General features: G+C 40.9%; 2 protein-coding genes across 3 annotated transcripts; both read right to left on the bottom strand.

The window, feature by feature from the left end:
• Positions 1 to 431: 431 nt before the first annotated feature.
• On the bottom strand, positions 432 to 824 carry zgc:153409. The gene has a single exon (XM_018743981.2). It carries the CDS (start codon positions 782 to 784, stop codon positions 473 to 475), a length of 312 nt encoding a protein of 103 aa, XP_018599497.1. The 5' UTR covers positions 785 to 824; the 3' UTR covers positions 432 to 472.
• A 1431-nt stretch (positions 825 to 2255) lies between these two features.
• Positions 2256 to 7287, bottom strand: cyb561a3a (cytochrome b561 family, member A3a). 2 transcript variants are annotated; one of them, XM_018744017.2, is made up of 7 exons: positions 7216 to 7287; positions 4997 to 5068; positions 4634 to 4837; positions 4015 to 4223; positions 3387 to 3541; positions 2896 to 3064; positions 2256 to 2356 (listed from the first exon to the last, which is right to left on the bottom strand). In XM_018744017.2, the coding sequence occupies exons 3-7, from the start codon at positions 4818 to 4820 to the stop codon at positions 2339 to 2341; spliced, it is 738 nt and encodes a 245-aa protein (XP_018599533.1). In that variant the 5' UTR covers positions 4821 to 4837; positions 4997 to 5068; positions 7216 to 7287; the 3' UTR covers positions 2256 to 2338. The 2 variants fall into 2 exon arrangements, with proteins under 2 accessions (XP_018599533.1, XP_018599532.1); XM_018744016.2 differs by lacking the exons at positions 4997 to 5068; positions 7216 to 7287 and having other exon boundaries at positions 4634 to 4938.
• Between the last annotated feature and the right edge of the window lie 11939 nt (positions 7288 to 19226).

The raw sequence follows: 19226 nt of genomic DNA, 5'->3' as shown, positions 1-19226 counted from the left end.
TATATATATATATATGTATATATACACACACACACACACACAACGTATGTATTAGCTATAGTACTTCGTCGTGTATTCAGGGCCAATATATACATTATCTATAAATCTGTGGCAGCACTCCGGATAGTTCTACACACATATATATATATATACTGCTGAGTACTACTGCAGATGTTATTTGGCCCTTCCATCCCTGAAAACAATATATACTCAACGTTACCCCGTCGAATCAACTAAGCAGCTATGTAAAGACGTAAATCGCAGATATTCATAGTATACAAACCTATAATCACTTAAGTATTTAAAAACAGAAGTAAAACACAGAATAACATTCTTAACAATCGAAAACTGCTCTTTATTCGGACTTTTGGGTGGCTCTTAAAAGAGCCTTTGTTTTTTTTTTTTTTTTTTTTTTTGCTTTGTTTGTTTTTGGGGGTGGGGGGTGACAAGTAGGCACAGGAGCGAAAAAATCTTAACCTCCGAAGCCGTACAGTGTGCGTCCCTGCCGTTTTAAGGCGTACACAACATCCATAGCAGTGACAGTTTTACGCTTTGCGTGCTCGGTGTACGTGACTGCGTCGCGAATGACATTTTCTAAAAAGACCTTTAGCACTCCTCTTGTCTCCTCATAGATAAGGCCAGAGATCCGCTTCACACCCCCACGACGCGCCAAGCGACGAATGGCGGGCTTTGTAATACCCTGGATATTGTCGCGAAGTACTTTACGATGACGTTTCGCGCCACCCTTTCCAAGACCTTTACCGCCTTTCCCTCTACCAGACATTATACAGTGCGTACAAAGACCTGAAGACGTTTGAAACTTTTCCGTTCAAAGGGGCTCTTATTTACTGCAAGCGGACCTGGTTGAAACCTCCATAATTTTTGGCAACTATCGAGGAACATGTGATTGGTTCGTTTGACTGCTGCAAAATTAACCCTCTGTGTTGCGCATAGTGCCAGAGAATGATTGACGGTATCTTCCGCCATGATAGCTCGAAGTAGCCGACATTCTTGACAAACGTATGAGCTAGGGTAGGTTGGTTCAGCTATAAAACTGAAAAAATTATATATTTTAATCGACCTGATTTGTTTTGGTTATTGGTTACCGTTTTACACTTTGATTTTATTGTTAATTATTAATTTCTCCATTTCAAACATTGTTTGCCAAGGACAAGGTGTTTCGTAGTGTAAAACAATGACATAAAAATGATAATAGGCTATAGGTTACATTGTGCTTTAATCTTTTTGAAAACAAAACGCTCCTTGTAACGTATATTTCACTTTATAGTTTTAATAATACATAACGTACAGTAAATCGGTAAAATGCAAAGCCACAATGACAGAAAATATTTGCGAAAAGTAAGTAACGGCAACACAGAATTACATTCTTAAAACTGATACAAAAGAAGGTTGTAAAGACATGGTCTGTCACTAGTTACTTCTTGGCTAGAACCACAAGGGGGTAGAGTTCTAATGTAAGGACAACGTCTATCGCCTCCAGCAGGTGTCATATATATGATATATATGTAACCAGATATTTTGCGGTGTTGGGTGTGTCTTCGCTTGATAAAAATTTCAGTACCTAGTAGACGGTGCGTTAGGCAACTCCCCAGTCGAACGTTTGTTGCAGTCACAGAAGAGCTGCGACTGTGATATTTCCTTTGCAAATGCCATCAAGCATTCCTTAAGTATGCACTGTATCCCCAACTTCTTACGAAATGACAGTATTTTTGTAAGAATTCATCTTCGCAGCATTTTTTACTTTAGTGGTATGTAAATTGTGAACACAGACAAGAGTTTTTTTATTGGTTAGCAAAATAATTTCGCTCAATGATTGGCTAGTTCAGAGCAACGTCATTTAAGACGTCGGCTTTTTGCCCTAACGTATCCCAACCACACCACATTGTGGGCGTGGGCCTCCTGAAGTAGAAACCGGTTCTAACCGGAATATATTATAGATAAGGGCTTTAGGTATAACGCTCGACACAATCAACTGCTATATACACATACTTAAAAAGTTCGAAATCGTATATGAAGTTCACAGCAAGCTCTTTCCATTGAACAATGCTTTATTTGTTATTTCATACCAGTGTATACATTTATATCCGTTTAGGGTTTGACAAAGTAAACAAAGGCACAGAAAATGATTTTTTTTTAATTTGCATAAACGTCGTTCTGTAGTTTTTGCAGAGATGTAACACTGTCCCAGCAGTGCCTCCAGTAGTATGTCATTGTATAATATTTCTTATATTTTGTTTTTTTTTTTTTTTTTAAACAGAGAAAGGGGGGGGGGAAGCTGGACAAGATGAGAAATACATTCTTTGCCGTCCAATCAGCTCTACTCTCGAAGCAATGGCTGAAAATAAAGACAAAACTGCAGTTTAAATACACATTAAAACTCACTCTTTGGCTTCCGAAACACTACAATTTCTGTAACAAATTTGTATACTCCTATCACTTCCAATGGGCAGCCAATACTGAATATGGAATGTATTAATTCTGAAAGTTCTCTTTTTCAAGTTTTAATAAACATACATAAACAGTTTAGCATGTTAAAGGCTTAAAATAACATCTGATTTAAGAATACAATAGTCTTTATGGAAGGACAATTTAACAAAAATGACAAAAACCCTTATTATAATCATAATAATGAGTCAAGAAAACAGAACCTTTCAGGGAGCAAGATTACAGAGCTACAGAACCAAATAATCCACATAACAAAAGAACTATACCAACTAACAATACCTGTCGCTTGAATTGGCAGGCACTGAATAAATGGAGGACATAATAAAAAACATGTCTTTGATATATATATATATATAAAAAAAATAAAAAAAAAAAGACATTTAGGAAAAAAACAGCATACTCCATGTATCTTCTAGCTGTTATACTTACTCTGGAACTCTCATCGTCAGGCCCTGGCTCTGGTCGCTGCCATTCTGGATTGGACAGTATTTTAAGCACAACTAATCCAAACACTACTATCAGAATTCCCAGTGAATTAGCAAACACAGCCTCTGGTGGCAGCTTGGAGTATGGCTGCGTCTGATTGGTGTTTCCTTTACTGTAAGAACAACCAATAGTTTATCAGACTAATGTCAGACATTGTACAACAAATAAAAACGTACACCAGTACAAAATCACTATGTATTAGTTTCTGAATCTGCACACAGAAAAATTTATAGTAGAATTTAAGAGCTGTTTAATGTTATTTGTACACATTACCGCAAGCTGTAAAAAGAGAAAAAATACATGTAAAATTGAAATCAACATTAAAGGTAACAAATACTACCTTAATTTTATTTAAGAAAGCCTCCTATACTCATACATTAGCTTCTAAAGCATGATACATGACTCCAGGCCATAAAAATATTGTAGATACTCACAGTGCAAAGAAGAGCTTCTCATTGATGCCAGAGATGCAAGATGCAATGCCCAGGACAAATATTACGCTGCCCATCCATACATGTACAGGTTTGAGTATCTTACGGAAGGCCATTGGTGACCAAGGGACTAGAAAGGCACCGGACCCCAACACCCACTGAGCAGAAAAATATGGGATAAAATATTCCATCATTTATTGTAAATAAAATATGAAACTACACAAAATTCAGCCTGTAGCTGTAAGTTTACTGTAAAACTGAGCTCCTTTAAAATTCCTGGGTAGCAGTCTTCAACCCTTGTACTAGCAAACACTGTACATGAACATTTGCTCCAACCTACATTGCACTGAAACAAGCATTTGTTTGGTTAACGATATAAAAATGAAAGTTAAGTTTGTACAAAACCATGTAAAACATGGTTATAAAAAGTTCTTTCACATGTCAGAGAGTATGGCAAAATTTGTTATCATTGCAGAAATTAGAGTGAAAGAACACATACTAAGTAAAAGACAGAAGTTGGTGACCAAGACAAGGCCACATTTACCCAACATCTTTTACATTAGAGGAATCTAGAAACTGGTTAAATCTCACGGCAGGAAAAACAGGCTGATCCCACATCCCACAGTTGTACCTGGGCAGTGAAGAGCACTGTGGTGCACATGCCCAACCAGCTGTGCAGCGAGTACAAGTTGGGGATGCCCCCTTTCTTGTGGTAATCGAACACAGCACACAGCCCCAAGACAGACAGGAAAAAGGCAAGGAACAGCAAGCCAGCATGTAGAAGTTTCCAGGGCTGCTTGTTCTGTCCCCAGGTTAATGGGATACGGTACACAACTGCAGCTGTACCACAGGCAAAACAGAAGGGAACATATGCATGTTCATTCAGTATGGTAAAGTACTGAAAATGATCATGGCATGCACATCTCCAAATTAAAGATACAAGTATTTACATTAAACACATTGACAATTTGTATTGAAATTTAAATTAATGATGCATGTGTTTAAATACATAAAATGGTAAATTAAACTCAGATGCAGTATTATTAACCAATCGGTGCCACACCTGTTAAGAAGTATAAATAAATGAGGGAAGCGAAACTAATCATCTGACAGTTTCCTTAAGCGCGGCATCATATAACTCAATTTTCATCCTACGGCAACTACATTTTCATACATATGTAAAAGAACAATTCACCACCTGACCACTGCGACTGCTGAGAATCATGCGATGGCCTCCTCCCTTTACTTACCATTTCCGTACAGCACTACCAGTCCGGTCACCATCAAGACAGGGTGCCAGTTGAACTGTAGAGCTGTGCCATCCCAAGCAAAACCACCACGCCACGTGTTGTTCCAGTAGCAAACAAACACCACACACACAATCCCAAGGCACAGGCAAAGCAAGTAGCTTAAATAGAAAAGTAACACAGATCTCATTGCGGACCTGGGCACTCCTGCAATGGTACAAGACAAAAAGTGAGAAAAAGAAGAAACAAGACAGACCATATTAAGTGGCTGAAGTTAAGTCATCCACCACTACTCAGTAAGATCCAGGATAATAAGACAAAATACATGACATAGCACAACTTGAAACTTCTGACTTAAACACATACCTGTAAATTGAAGTAGGATACACGTGTCAGATTCTGCAGGAGCTTATAAAAGTCACAAGATTGTTCCAAACACTGTAAAGACACCAAATTACAGACGTATCTAAAAATACTAGGATTGTCATATTTTGCTACACATAACAAAAAATGTGGTTCAGCAACAATTAAATCCCCCAACAGGCAAAAGCCATACACTGTTCTAATCTGGATGATCCCTCAGTACCTAAACAGTAACTGGAATACAGAGTAGAACAAAAGGAGCACACAAGGTTATATACATAAGGTTATATACATAAGATATAGAACCACAGAGAGACATGGTGACCTCATTTATGGTCATCCTGTACTTCACATACATGGCTCTATGCAGTGAATATTTAATTTTTTTTCCATAAAGTGGCCAAACAAGTATTTAAAGTTTAAATAAATACATTTATTCATTTAGCTGATCCTTTTCTCCAAAGCAACTTTGGAATGTTAAGCTACTCACAATTATTTACCTTTCATACAACTAGGGAATTTTATTGGACTGATTTCAATTTAAGCCTTTAAGGCAAGTACCATACTCAGGGGTACCACAGCAGTATAGGAGGTTAAAACCAGCAACCTTTGGATCCAAAGGTAGCAGCTCTACTATGCTATCAGCTGCCCCCAAATACCTGGATATTAACTCACAAAATAAACAACCACCACTTTGTCTTCTTTGGTCTTTTCTTGCTCAAGACTTCTTTACAGACCTTAATAATGAATGTTTTCAATAAATTCTGTCATTTGATGTTCAGTTTCAATCCTAGACTCTCACTTCCCCTTTACTTCAACATAGTTCCATCTCACTTCCACATTTTCATTGTTTTACCCAAATGGTTATTTTCTTCAGTTCTGTCTTTTAACAGACAAACAGTAAAGTATTATACTGTGTATTTAAGTGAGGGAATGGGGAGGCAGGAGTGTCAAATGACTGAGTAAATTACATTTAATTACAGACCACTAGACCAAATGTTTATTGGTTCTACCTGACTGAACACCTGAAGTCACTGAAACGTGCTCTTTTAGGAACTGAAAAATGAGCATTTGTGGATTCAGAGACTGATATCTTACCTAAGAGTACCTTGAACATTTAAAAAAAAAAAAAAAAGGGAGGCAGATTTAAACAATGATTAGGTACTGCTTAACAGAACTAAAACTAATCAGTATGAAAAACATATTGAAGACAAATATTTATAAACAAATTAACAACCAGATTAAGCAAATGAAAGGAACACATGACAGGCCAACCGGGTTATGTACAGGTTATTGTATAGAATTGTGACTGAACAGAATTTCTGTTATCTCCCTAATAGTATAAAAAGTTAAAAAAAGAAATGGAAATTACATCACCCATGAAGTGCCCAAATAAACCTTAACTTAGTATGTTGTGTCATGTCATGCATCCTGTTATGCCAGACATTATGCATCTTAGTCACGAACAAAACCCTCCAAAAAACACAAATACAGTCGTAAAGTCACAAGGTTTGTAGGCTTGTTCAATCACCATAACTCTGCTTTGGCTTGATTTTGGTTTAATTAGGACAAAATTACTTGCAAAAAAATAAAGATGTAGCAACTTAATTTCACATCACACTAAAAACAGACAAAAAAAACTTAAGTTAAAGCTGTAACTCAACTGAGCTCAATCAAAGAACATTTTACACAAAATTCAGAGCAACTGAATCAAAAGCCGAAAACATCACAGCACACACCTAATAAAATACACAACAAAGTCTCTGCTCTTGGGCTAAACACAACACTGAACAAAATTAAAAAGTAGTTCTGGAAGGTGATAAAGTTAGACACACAGACACACTCACTCATTCATTCATTCATTCATTCATTTCCATTCACGCACTTAATTAGTCACGAGCATTCATTGTGTAATCTACTCCACAGGCCTGAAGCGTGTAAATTACACAGCGTAAACTTAACAACAGCAGCGGTAACGGTAATGGTTTCATCATGGCCCTCATTCAATGATTCATTCATGCATCATGGTTGTTCATCTGACAAACAGATTCTCCTCCTACACGTCCTTACACACTAAGTTACTAACTAATACATTTCCCCTGTTCTGTCTTGGGCTCGCCTTCGCGACAGCCCTGGATGTAAACGCAAGCGTAAAGCTTACGATACAGAGAGCGGCAGCCCACAGCTAAAGTGGAGTAAAACAGAAAGGCGAATGCGTTTACCTGCCGCCTGGCTTGTATCCACTCGCTGTCCATTCCGCTGTGGATTCTCAGCAAAGTAGAGGCGCGTTTCCGTGACGCCCTCTTTGTGGGAGGAGCCTCAGCAAAAAAACGTGCGGGGCGTCGCGGCCTGTTACAGTATTTTTTTATTTAAAAAAAAAAAATAAATAAACTGCAAAATGCAATAGTCAACGTGACGTGGAAGTATGGACAAAAGAGGAAGGAAATTACAATAACAAAGAAATAATACATCGTTCGCATTCCTGTTTATGATATGAGCCGTCCCTGTAAAATTTAAATAGCAAAAATTTAAAGACACACACACGGCAATGAATCCGAAAGTTGCAGGAATTCGTGCAACTTGTTATAAAAAGTACCGTGGAAACTCAGCGTCGCTCTTGTAATACAGGACAAATTACCGAAATTCCTAAATTTAGTCGCTTGCTGAGACTTTTATAGTCTAATATTATTATATTTATAGTGTAGTCAATCTACTAAACATACAGCAAGTGGACATGTTAACTTAAGGTGAGGTGTGTTATAGCGTTCAGTGTGGGTTGTGAGCATTACAGAGCTTGGCACGGTTGTGTTGTTTTCAGTCACATTTCCTTCGTTCCTCTATTGCATTACTAAGTTCAGTTCACCTGGTACTCTCCACTGTCTTGCAGGCTGCACTTACTGCCCTTCAGTAATCTATTACACTTTATTGTCTTTTGCACTAGTAAAGGCCCATAAGACCATTTCCGTAATAAATCGTGACTGTTTATGTCTTTGTGGCTGATAAAGAACATGTGACTAAAATAGTACAGGGCTGAGCAACTGTATTGGACAGGTAGGAAGATAACAGAATCCACATTTTCAAATCTTTTGTCCTTGTCCATTCCCAATGAGCATTTTTTCAGTGGCACGTTGATGCCCTGCCAGGCCACGGGGAAGTAGGGGACAAGTTCAGTATTTGGAATGCAGGCAGGATGTTGCAGCTTGCTTGCACCCTGACCTCTCATGGTTTTTGCCGTTTCCTGGCGTATTTTAAGATCAGCATGGAGCTTTTAAAATGAAGCTGCCAACGCTGAGCGCTTACATACCTCAAATGAAAACAACAAACCTCATGTGAGTGATCGTAAGGCCTGTAGTCTTAATTGAAATTAAGGTTCCATTACTTCCAGTTGGGGGGGCATGGTGGCGCAGCGGGTTTTGCCGGGACCTGCTGTGTGGTGGGTCTGGGGTTTGAGTCTTGCTTCGGGTGCTTTGCGACGGACTGGCGTCCTGACCTGGGTGTGGCCCTGCCCCCCTCAGCCTTGAACCCTGTGTTGCCGGGTTAAGCAACGGTTCGCTGCGACCCCTCTCGGCACAAGCAGTTGTGGACGGTGTGTGTGTATTTCCACATGTGATACAAGGGTATGTCTTGCAAAGGAACTAACCAGATTATGTGGCAGCAACATGGATATTTATGACGTTTAGGTTTTCTGCCCATATTTGGAAAACTGAAAAGAAAACCAGTTAAATAACTGACCAAGCCTGACCTTCAGCCCAGTTTGGCTAGAAAGGGACCTCTGACCTCAGCTTTAGGTCCTGCCCAAGCAACAGCCCCTGAAGAGACCGCTTAGGAGCAGAGGTCCTGATTCCCTACCACAGTGAGGGTTGGCTTTCCATGTTGGACCTCAGAGAACGGCCTCTGAGGTTCTGTTATCCTCTGTTATCCAATGACGAATAACACCAGAAGATGTACTCTTACACAGGCACTGCTTTTCTAAAAACATTATGTACTATAACGATTCATAAAAATGTTTGCACTTCTTTTAAAACTACTGAAATGTTTAGCAAAATAATTTTATTAAAAGTAATGAAGGCATCTATAGTGTCTTTGTTCTCTATTTAGTGTGATCACACTATTGCCTTACACATCATGATGTAATTAACCAAAAATAACACAACTGCACTAAGTCATAAAGTAATAGAAAGTTCAGAATGAGGTTAAATATGTAAATTAAAACTTACTATACATCTCTGTTGCACTGAGCTATTTCTTAACCTATAGATGTGATTGTACTTGTAACTGTATTGATTATCATGTCATGTCAGTGTCCAAACTGCTTGTCCCACATAGGGTTGCAGGGAGCCAGAGCCTAACCTGGCAACACAGCGCATAAGGCTGGAGGGGGAGGGGACATCAGTCCATCGCAAGGCACCCCAAGCGGGGCTCGAACCCCAAACCCACCAAGGAGCAGGACCAGGACCAACCCACTGCACTACTGCACCCCCTGCTGTACTGATTGTGGTAAGTCTTAAATAAGTAACCACCATATATAAACACACACACACTTTCAGAACCGCTTGTCCCACACAGGGTCACGGGGAACCGGAGCCTACCCGGTAACACAGGGTGTAAGGCCGGAGGGGGAGGGGACACACCCAGGACAGGACAGGACAGGACACCAGTCCACCGCAAGGCACCCCAAGCGGGACTCAAACCCCAGACCCACCGGAGAGCAGGACTCTGGTCCAACCCACTGCACCACTGTGCCACCACACCCTCCTTATATAAACATATACTGGATATATATGATATATGGTTAATAGATATATATGCTTATATGTGAACAAATACTGGAAATATATGGTGTATGGTTTTTTATATATATATATATATATATATATATATATATATATATATATATGTATGTATATATGTATGTATATATTATATTATATATATATATATGCTTATATGAAAACATACTGGATAATAGTGGAACCTGGAGGATACCAAATGTTATCCTAGATTTCAATATTCAAAGTATGATATGGAATGTTACTCAAAGATAAGTGTCTACTGTGCTTGCAGGCAGTGAACTTTTATAATTCACCCAGCAATGAGCCTGTGGCGTGTAACTTTGTGTCTTATTTCAATGTTTCCCCTGACTGGTGGTAAGAAAGTAACAGAATGGCTTCACGACCCTTCAGGTGGGGCTGCATGCAGAGGACTTTTTCTCAATGGCCAGGAACCGTATGGTTTGGAGCAAGCTTCAGTTCAAATGGATCCCATCTGTCGGTGCTTTGTGAACAACTGCATCTTTGTGGCTGTGCTTAACAGGCTGAAACAAATTCCAGTGTACTGGGCATACAGTATCCAAGAAGACCAGTTGTTTGACCCTTCAAAGGATAATTTTGTAAGCAAGATCAGCAGCAGGTACATGGATCCATTGGTAAGCCTGGTTTTAGTATTCCATGTTGTTCTTAGGCCATGATTATAGTCTGCATACACTGTCTATTGTCAAAGAATACTAAAACATTTTCATAGGCTGACCAAATACACACCGACACAGGCCCATATATACACCCATTCCTTTATTTCTGTCAGGTGATTAACTAGCAATACACTAAAAACATATCTTTGAATCTCAGAAGAGCTGTTTTTATTCTTTTAATTTTAACAAAGTGAAAAGGAATTCAAGAAGCTTTTTTTAAAGATCTTTTTTTTATGTGAACTGAATGGGAACTGGTTACATATTGAAAACGGAGTAGTTTTGTTTAATTCAGTGGTTCCTCTGATATTTTAAAGCAGTTTTATTAATGAGATGTTTAGAATTTTAACATTTTTGTCTATATACTTGGATTGTTTATAAGCATAGTTCCTGCTGAGACCAACAGCAACTTATGCTTAGGTCGCGGAGACATAATTACATTGCACACACCAAAAATGCTACCACCATAATAGTTACCTAGTGAGTCAACAAGTGTTATAGTGGCTAGAGCTATCACCTTCCACTTAATTGACACAAGTTTGGCTCCTGCTCTCACTGTACTTCTGTTGACCAAGGTACTTACCTTTAATTAATTTAGCTGAAAAACTACCTTAATGTATAAATGGGTAAATAATAGTAAGTAGCTTAGCATACAAACTTTACATTGTAAATTTATTTCTATAAAAGCATAATCTTAAATTGATTTATGTGCACATTGAACCTTAAATCTAAAGGCATGCACAACAAAGGAGGCAAGCCATGGAAACACAAAGTACAGCCTTCATTTCTTTATTTAAACATCCCAGAAAAAGGACTTATACATTTTTTCATTAAGCACAACAGTCAACTGTTATGTAAGATTCATAAGGCTAACAGACAACTATCAATAGTTTAACACTTGGATAAATTTGAACATTAATTCTGCAGAAAAGTGTAGAATGCACTGCAACTGGTATCTGCAGTGGAGGAGGTAATTCTCTGATGGTGTACTATGAAAGCATATAATAACAGTAGGTTGAATGAACATACTAACATTGTCAAAGACTAGAGGATAATTTTAGCAAAACTGTGAAAGGTATGTGTTGGAAAGAAAGAGAAAGCATAAATAGACCCTTAAATACAATCTTATCAACATACTATACAGGATCCATGAACTCAGCAGCAAGCAAATTAGTGTCATTATCAACATGCTCATTGAAATGATAAAGTGGGGGAGTTTTTATCATATTGCAGCATGGCAACAGAGGGAAAGCTTGTGAGACTTGTGAAATAGCATGACCAATTTTGGGGCAGAGGTAGCTTTATGGGTAAGAAAGAGGCCAAGGACAATAAGGTTTTCCAGATGTAAAAGGGTTTATTGATAAAAACAAACCAAACAAAATGAAGATGATCAAAAGCTATACTCAGTTATGAAAAAGAACAGAAAACAGCCATGTGACATAGATAGACCTATTATTTATAAGAATATGTGCATAAGAACTGTGAACAGGTTTTCAGAAAATGTGTTTGCCTGAAGAAAAAGGAAACACACCTTACCTGTTGACAAAACAACTGCACAATCACCATGGCGGCAAAAGGGAGTTACGGAAATTTGAATTCTTAAATATGTCAACTGAGGTACTGTATACAGTTGCAAAGTGTTTGGTGGGAGCAGACAAAGTTGTCTTTTGGTTATTTGAATTAAATGGAAAACAAAGTACCATTGTAGAACATTAATGTAATAAATTTAATTTGGTGGTACTTAATAAGGTAAATAATTAAAATTAAAAATTATTTGTTAACCTTGTTGCTGAAAGGAATGATTTTTAGTTGTCTTTTATATACCGTGCCTTACATTTTGGAGGAGAGAGCAAGAGGAGTACAGAAAGAGGCAAGGGCTAAACAGACTTGTTAAGGTTATTGTTTAAGTAGTGAAAATCTTGAGCACAGATATATTTTAGGTTGTTCACCCTAGTAAATAATACACTGCACTGCAAAACTGCACAATTTGGTTTTCATTTTGTAACTAAATTGTGGATCCATACTTCCGTGTATGGGGGGGCGTGGTGGCACAGCGGGTTTGGCTGGGTCCTGCTCTCTGGTGGGTTTGGGGTGCCTTGCGACAGCCTGCTGTCCCGCCCGAGGTGTGTCCCTTGCATCCTGTGTTGCCGGGTTAGGCTCCGGTTTGCCGCGACCCCACTCGGGACAAGCAGTTGCAGACAGTGTGTGTGTACTTCCATGTATTTCACCTCTGTACAAGGCTAATAATGTCCATTATGTTCAGCCCTGCATCAAGCCATGACATTACCATTCACAAGTTCACAAATGTACCTCTTCAGCTTTAGGCCCACCCTCTGGTCCGAAGTGATAAAGAAAGCAAAGCTGGCATGATGTCTCTGGCTATACATTCCACTTGGAAAGTAGCCCTGACCTTAGTGGCTCTGACAACATTTAGTAGCCACCAGCCTGCCCTTGGTCTTTAACAGATCATCTGCTAGCCCTCCTACGTAACAAGAACAGGTGTCAAAGGTGTCAGGCATGCAGTTGCAAACCAAAGTCTCAGGAAGTGTTAACATCTACCAAGCTGCCTGGCACACAGCAGGAACTTCATACAATGGTGACATCTGGAAAAGCACTTTGCTTACACATCAAGGACTTATACCTGTCATCCCTGCCCCTCCTGTGTCCCCTTCTATCACCCTAACTTGGAGTTTTCTTAGTATCTCATTCCTCCAGCTGTCTTCATCTTTTGCTCTGGAGTGGAAAGACAGTTTACACAGGAGCAGATTCAACTCAGGGTCTTTTGCCTCAACATCTGGATTCTGGCCAAACCATGACTCTAGGTTTGCTGAGCCTCCAATATTTCTGTGTCTAATGGATCACCTCTCTGTCTCCTGCAATGCCATATTTGTAGTCATTCTCCACCTGCAGAAAGCTGTCATTAACAACTGTTGAACTGGCCAATCCCTGGCTCTGGAGTTCCTCAGCCCTTTCCATGGGCTAGCAAGTTGCGTACTTGTTAATATGAGCTCATTATACTCCACCAGTCCTGCCTGCTAGCTGGAGGGTCTGACACCAGTTCAACGGGTTCTTCCTGGGCTGATCTCAGGGTTGTGGTTACTAGATTTCCCTGTAAGGGCTTCTACTGTAGTTTTGTGCTTCTAACAGTGTCTGGTCATAGTTGCTGTGGTTGACCTGAGCAGTTGGTGAGTGAACAGATCATCTCCACCATTTCCTCTTCCCAGGACTTCACTCAGTCTTGCTCTCCAGCTCCTCCTGAGTTGTTTAACTTTGGGAAAAAATCACCCAAAAGTAAAGTGTCGCTAATGTCCTCAACAGACCCTCTTGTGTCCATACCCTTCTCCAAAATATGGTTGATTGTGGAACAATAGTGGTCACACGGTCAGGCAAAAGGCAGCAGGTTTTCTTCACTGAATAGGGTCTTTTTGACAAAAGCACAAAAATAAAATGAGGAGGATCTTTAAAAGTTTAGATTCAGTCAGGCACAATAAAGCAAATATAAAGAGTCATCACAAAATAATTACTGAATTTGTACTCTGAAACAAGGGTAGTACAAGAATTCTTCAAAACTGAATGAGTTGAGATAATTATGTGAATAATACTAGCAGCGTTCTTAAGTTTTACTGGTGTCACATGTCGTTTTTATTTTGCCCACTCTGATGATTCATTATTTCATTGCCCATCATTAATCCTTAGAGCCTGACTGCTGTACTTCAGATACACAAAGTAAGCCTAGGTAGACCCAGAAGTTGTGGCAATGTTGCTAATGTGTAGTATACTAGTATACTTAGTATAGTTTTGCTCATAGTTTTGCAGATATGGTATAGTAATATTCACTGGTCTTGTTACAAAACACAACAAAATTAAATATTTGCAAACTATCAAAGAGCTATTTATTCACACAAATTTCTGAACTGCTTGTCCCATATGGGGTCGCGGGGAACCGGAGCCTACCCGGCAACACAGGGCGGAAGGCCGAAGGGGGAGGGGACACACACAGGATGGGACGCCAGTCCGTCGCAAGGCACTTCAGGCGGGACTCGCACCCCAGACCCACTGGAGAGCAGGACCTGGTCCAACCCACTGCGCCACCGCGCCCCCCGCTATTTATTCATTTATTTTTTATTTTCATTTGGATGTATTGCATGAGGCCAAGCAAAGGTTATTCATGATTGCTTTTAGAATACTATTAGGTAGCTTATACCACATTGCCACTGCCGTCACATTCAAATTTCTCAGCATTTGGTTGATCTTGTTTACATATCAAGAATATGTGATCCATAGGTGCACACAGCTACAGGCACCACCTTATTTCATAAAACTGTGGCATGGCCTGAGATATCTCAGTGCTGTTTTTGCAGATCAGGTGTTCCATCATTTCACGAAGAATACAGAAACTAACACACATGATTATCTCACTGGCTATGAAAATGTTTCACTCCTTTAGCATTTTTCACATATTATTTTCCCATTTTGGGCACAGCCTTGCTGCCACATAAAATTACTCTTAGGTCTCTCTCATAATTTTTCAGTGATCGAGCATTGTAACTGTGAGTGTGTCTATAGAAATGAACTTTTTTACAAGAAGAGCAAGTGCAAGCCTTGTTTGCTGTAAAACAGAAGCCAACAGCCATGAAGGCAAAGAACAATTGGGGGAGCTGAGAGTTTTTGAAGTAGTCGGAAAGCGTTGCATTTGAAATGTATGACAGAAAGTGTTTTTTTATTTTTCATTGTCTCAGTCAAGTTGAAGAAAATAGGATATTTTACTGTGTTTGTAAAATGTTGTGTTACCCAGCTGTTATTCTGTTGTATTTTAAATGAAAGACTGCTGCTTGTTAATTTAGCTGGTGAATGGACTGGGTAACAGCAGAACCTATTGTACATAGTTGCTTCACTTCAGAAGCAGCGAGAGAAGAGTACTGCTGTTAAGACTGTTGTCCTTCACTAGTTTTAAGTAAGGGAGGTATTACTGGGACTTTCGGGGATCTAAATAACTGGCATATTGATTCGGTCCAAGATCTTTTGAAACGTTTGAAAAGTCACATCACATCCCAGTGGCATCTGGCAGCCAAATCTTATTCTGCTAGAATAAACTGCATTGAAACAGCATGAGAAATAAGGGGTTTCTTCTGACACCATGGACAGTGTCTTGGAAAAACATTCTAACAGAAAATTGTTTTTTAATATGCAACAAAAAAATTATTTGATGCCGTCATATTCTGTTGGGTCTAACAACTTGATTTGAAACTTATAGGCCTACATTTGTCAGTTTTGAAAGACTTTTATTGTACAATTATGATTTGTAGGGAATGTGCTTGTGACACAGGGAGAAAACGCAAACTCTACAAAGACTAAGAGGGGATCGAAGCCATGTTCTCTTGCATCACCCAGGCACTATGAAGTGGCAGTGCTACTTACTGCGCCACTGTGCCGTCTTCAAGTGTTAATGAGTGTAAATTATTTGGATTTTTTTCTGTTTGATTATTGGTGCTGTCAGTGGATCAGTTAAGACTGTTTTATTAGGATGATTATGATAACTTAATTAGTAACTCGATAATTCAAAACTGAGAGTCTGAGAAAGGAGTCTGTGTGTATTTGTGTATATGTAAGCATGTGTAGGAAACTCTTGTATATTCTGATATTGTTAATCATCTATTTTATTCTGTTTTATTTTAATTGCTTCAGAAAAAAACATATTCTTATTGATATTGCTAATATTAAGAGAGGGGGTGCGGTGGTGCAGTGGCGCAGTGGTTTGGACCGGGTCCTGCTCTCCGGTGGGTCTGGGGTTTGAGTCCCACTTGGGGTGCCTTGCGACGGACTGGCGTCCCGTCCTGGGTACGTCCCCTTCCCCTCCAGCCTTACGCCCTGAGTTGCCGGGTTAGGCTCCAGCTCCCCGCGACCCCGTATGGGACAGGCGGTTCAGAAATGTGATATTAATGGTAGTAGAAGTAGTAGTAATACTGTCATACTTTACTTGCATTTAAAGCTGTAATTATTTTGTTCCTAGGATATCAACTCTATCTTAAAAGAAGAAGAAAGCTTTAACTTCAGACATGGATGGCAAAAGGGAAAAGAAGAAACACATAGCGAGCCATTTACTTATATAATAAGTGGAGTAATTCCCTCAAACAAGGTTTGTAAAGGAAAACAAACCAACACCTTAAGCATTTACTGGAGTGCTTATCATCATATTGGGTTTAGAAGGACATTTCAAGGAGCTCTCTTAAAAAGCAACAATAAACATAGCAGATGGATACAGGTAACCCTGGAGAAACTTGAAAATATACTCAAGCAGATGTTTGTTGCACCTACACCAATAAAAATCTTCAACTACCACACGGACAGAAGTATTAAACAAAGACTGAGAAAAAAGCATTCTGACCAACAAAACACACGGGCTGAGCAGGCAATTCATCAAGAAGAAAATCAAAAAATGCCATTTGAAAGTTACACATCCAAAAGAATAAATTCTTTTTTGAGTCAGTATGCTCAGCAAAATCCAGACAAGCAGAGTAGATACAGAGAAGGCAAAAAATTTGAAGAGAAAGTTCAACTAAACACAAGCATGAATAAAAATTCCAATGATGAAAAAATGCAAGGATTGGAAACATGTTTTAAAATGCTTTTTGAAAGTATGGTAATTTCACAAAAACAGCAGGTGAAAAACCAAAAATATACCAAACAAAAAAGGCTAAAACGACACAAACATATTGAAGGGATGACAAAAGACAACATGGATGATTTGTCCAAAAGAGTAGCACAACCAACATGGACATCAGACGGACAAAGTAAAGAAAATTCTCTAAAAGACTCTAAACGAAAACACAGATGTCAGAAAAATGAATCTGAAACCAATAAAAATGAGGAAACACTGTCTGAAAAAGAAAAAGAGAGAAAAAACAATACACATGCTAGAAACCCAACAAATGAAGTGCCACATAATAGAAAAAACAAGACAGCATCTGCAAATCGAACTGAAAACATAACTCTACCAAATCAAGAACACGACTCTCCAGCAGGGAAAGCTGAAACACCCACTGCGGCCGAGAATGGAGGTCCTCCGCCAGAGAGCAAAGGTGGCACTTCATCTACAGGGCAGGAAGCTTCTACTGAAGGCGGTGGTGAAACTTCACCATCCGGTGAAGGACTACAACCACCAGCAGGGGATGCTGAAACACCAACTGCGGCCGAGAATGGAGGTCCTCCGCCAGAGAGCGAAGGTGGAACTTCATCTCCGGAGCAAGAAGCGCCATCAGAGGGCGGCGGTGAAACTTCACCCTCTGCTGAAGGAGCACCACCACCAGCAAGGGAAGCTGAAACACCAAGTGCAGCCGAGAATGGAGGTCCTCCGCCAGAGAGCGAAGGTGGAACTTCATCTCCAGAGCAAGAAGTGCCATCAGAGGGCGGCGGTGAAACTTCATCCTCTGGTGAAGGAGCACCACCACCAGCAGGGGAAGCTAAAACACCAACTGCGGCCGAGAATGGCGGACCTCCACCAGGAAGCAACGGTGGAAGTTCATCTCCAGAGCAAGAAACTCCATGGGAAGGTGGCGGTGAAACTTCACCCTCCAGTGAAGGAGCACAGCCGCCAGCAGGGGAAGCTGAAACACCAACTGCGGCCGAGAATGGAGGTCCTCCGCCAGAGGGCGAAGGTGGAACTTCATCTCCGGAGCAAGAAACTCCATCGGAGGGTGGCGGTGAAACTTCACCCTCCGGTGAAGGAGAACAGCCGCCAGCAGGGGAAGCTGAAACACCAACTGCGGCCGAGAATGGAGGTCCTCCGCCAGAGAGCGAAGGTGGCACTTCATCTCCGGAGCAAGAAACTCCATCAGAGGGCGGCGGTGAAACTTCACCCTCTGGTGAAGGAGCACCACCACCAGCAGGGGAAGCTGGAACACCATGTGCGGCCGACAATGTCAGTCCTCCGCCAGAGAGCGAAGGTGGAACTTCATCTCCGGAGCAAGAAGCGCCATCGGAAGGTGGCGGTGAAACTTCACCCTCTGGTGAAGGAGCACCACCACCAGCAGGGGAAGCTGGAACACCAACTGCGGCCGAGAATGGAGGTCCTCCGCCAGAGAGCGAAGGTGGAACTTCATCTCCAGAGCAAGAAACTCCATCAGAGGGCGGCGGTGAAACTTCACCCTCTGGTGAAGGAGCACCACCACCAGCAGGGGAAGCTGAAACACCAAGTGCGGCCGACAATGGCAGTCCCCCGCCAGAGAGCGAAGGTGGAACTTCATCTCCGGAGCAAGAAGCTCCATCGGAGGGTGGCGGGGAAAGTTCACCCTCCAGTGAAGGAGCACAGCCGCCAGCAGGGGAAGCTGAAACACCAACTGCGGCCGAGAATGGAGGTCCGTCGTCAGAGAGCGAAGGTGGAACTTCATCTCCAGAGCAAGAAACTCCATCAGGTGGCGGCGGTGAAACTTCACCCTCCAGTGAAGGAGCACAGCCGCCAGCAGGGGAAGCTGAAACACCAACTGCGGCCGACAATGTCAGTCCTCCGCCAGAGAGCGAAGGTGGCACTTCATCTCCAGAGAAAGAAGCACCATCAGAGGGCGGCGGTGAAACTTCACCCTCTGGTGAAGGAGCACCACCACCAGCAGGGGAAGCTGAAACACCAACTGCGGCCGACAATGGAGGTCCTCCGCCAGAGAGCGAAGGTGGCACTTCATCTCCGGAGCAAGAAACTCCATCAGAGGGCGGCGGTGAAACTTCACCCTCTGGTGAAGGAGCACCACCACCAGCAGGGGAAGCTGAAACACCAAC

This window comes from Scleropages formosus, chromosome 12 (assembly GCF_900964775.1).
Source record: "Scleropages formosus chromosome 12, fSclFor1.1, whole genome shotgun sequence".
NCBI lineage: Eukaryota > Metazoa > Chordata > Actinopteri > Osteoglossiformes > Osteoglossidae > Scleropages > Scleropages formosus.
This window is presented reverse-complemented; position numbering and strand designations above follow the sequence as displayed.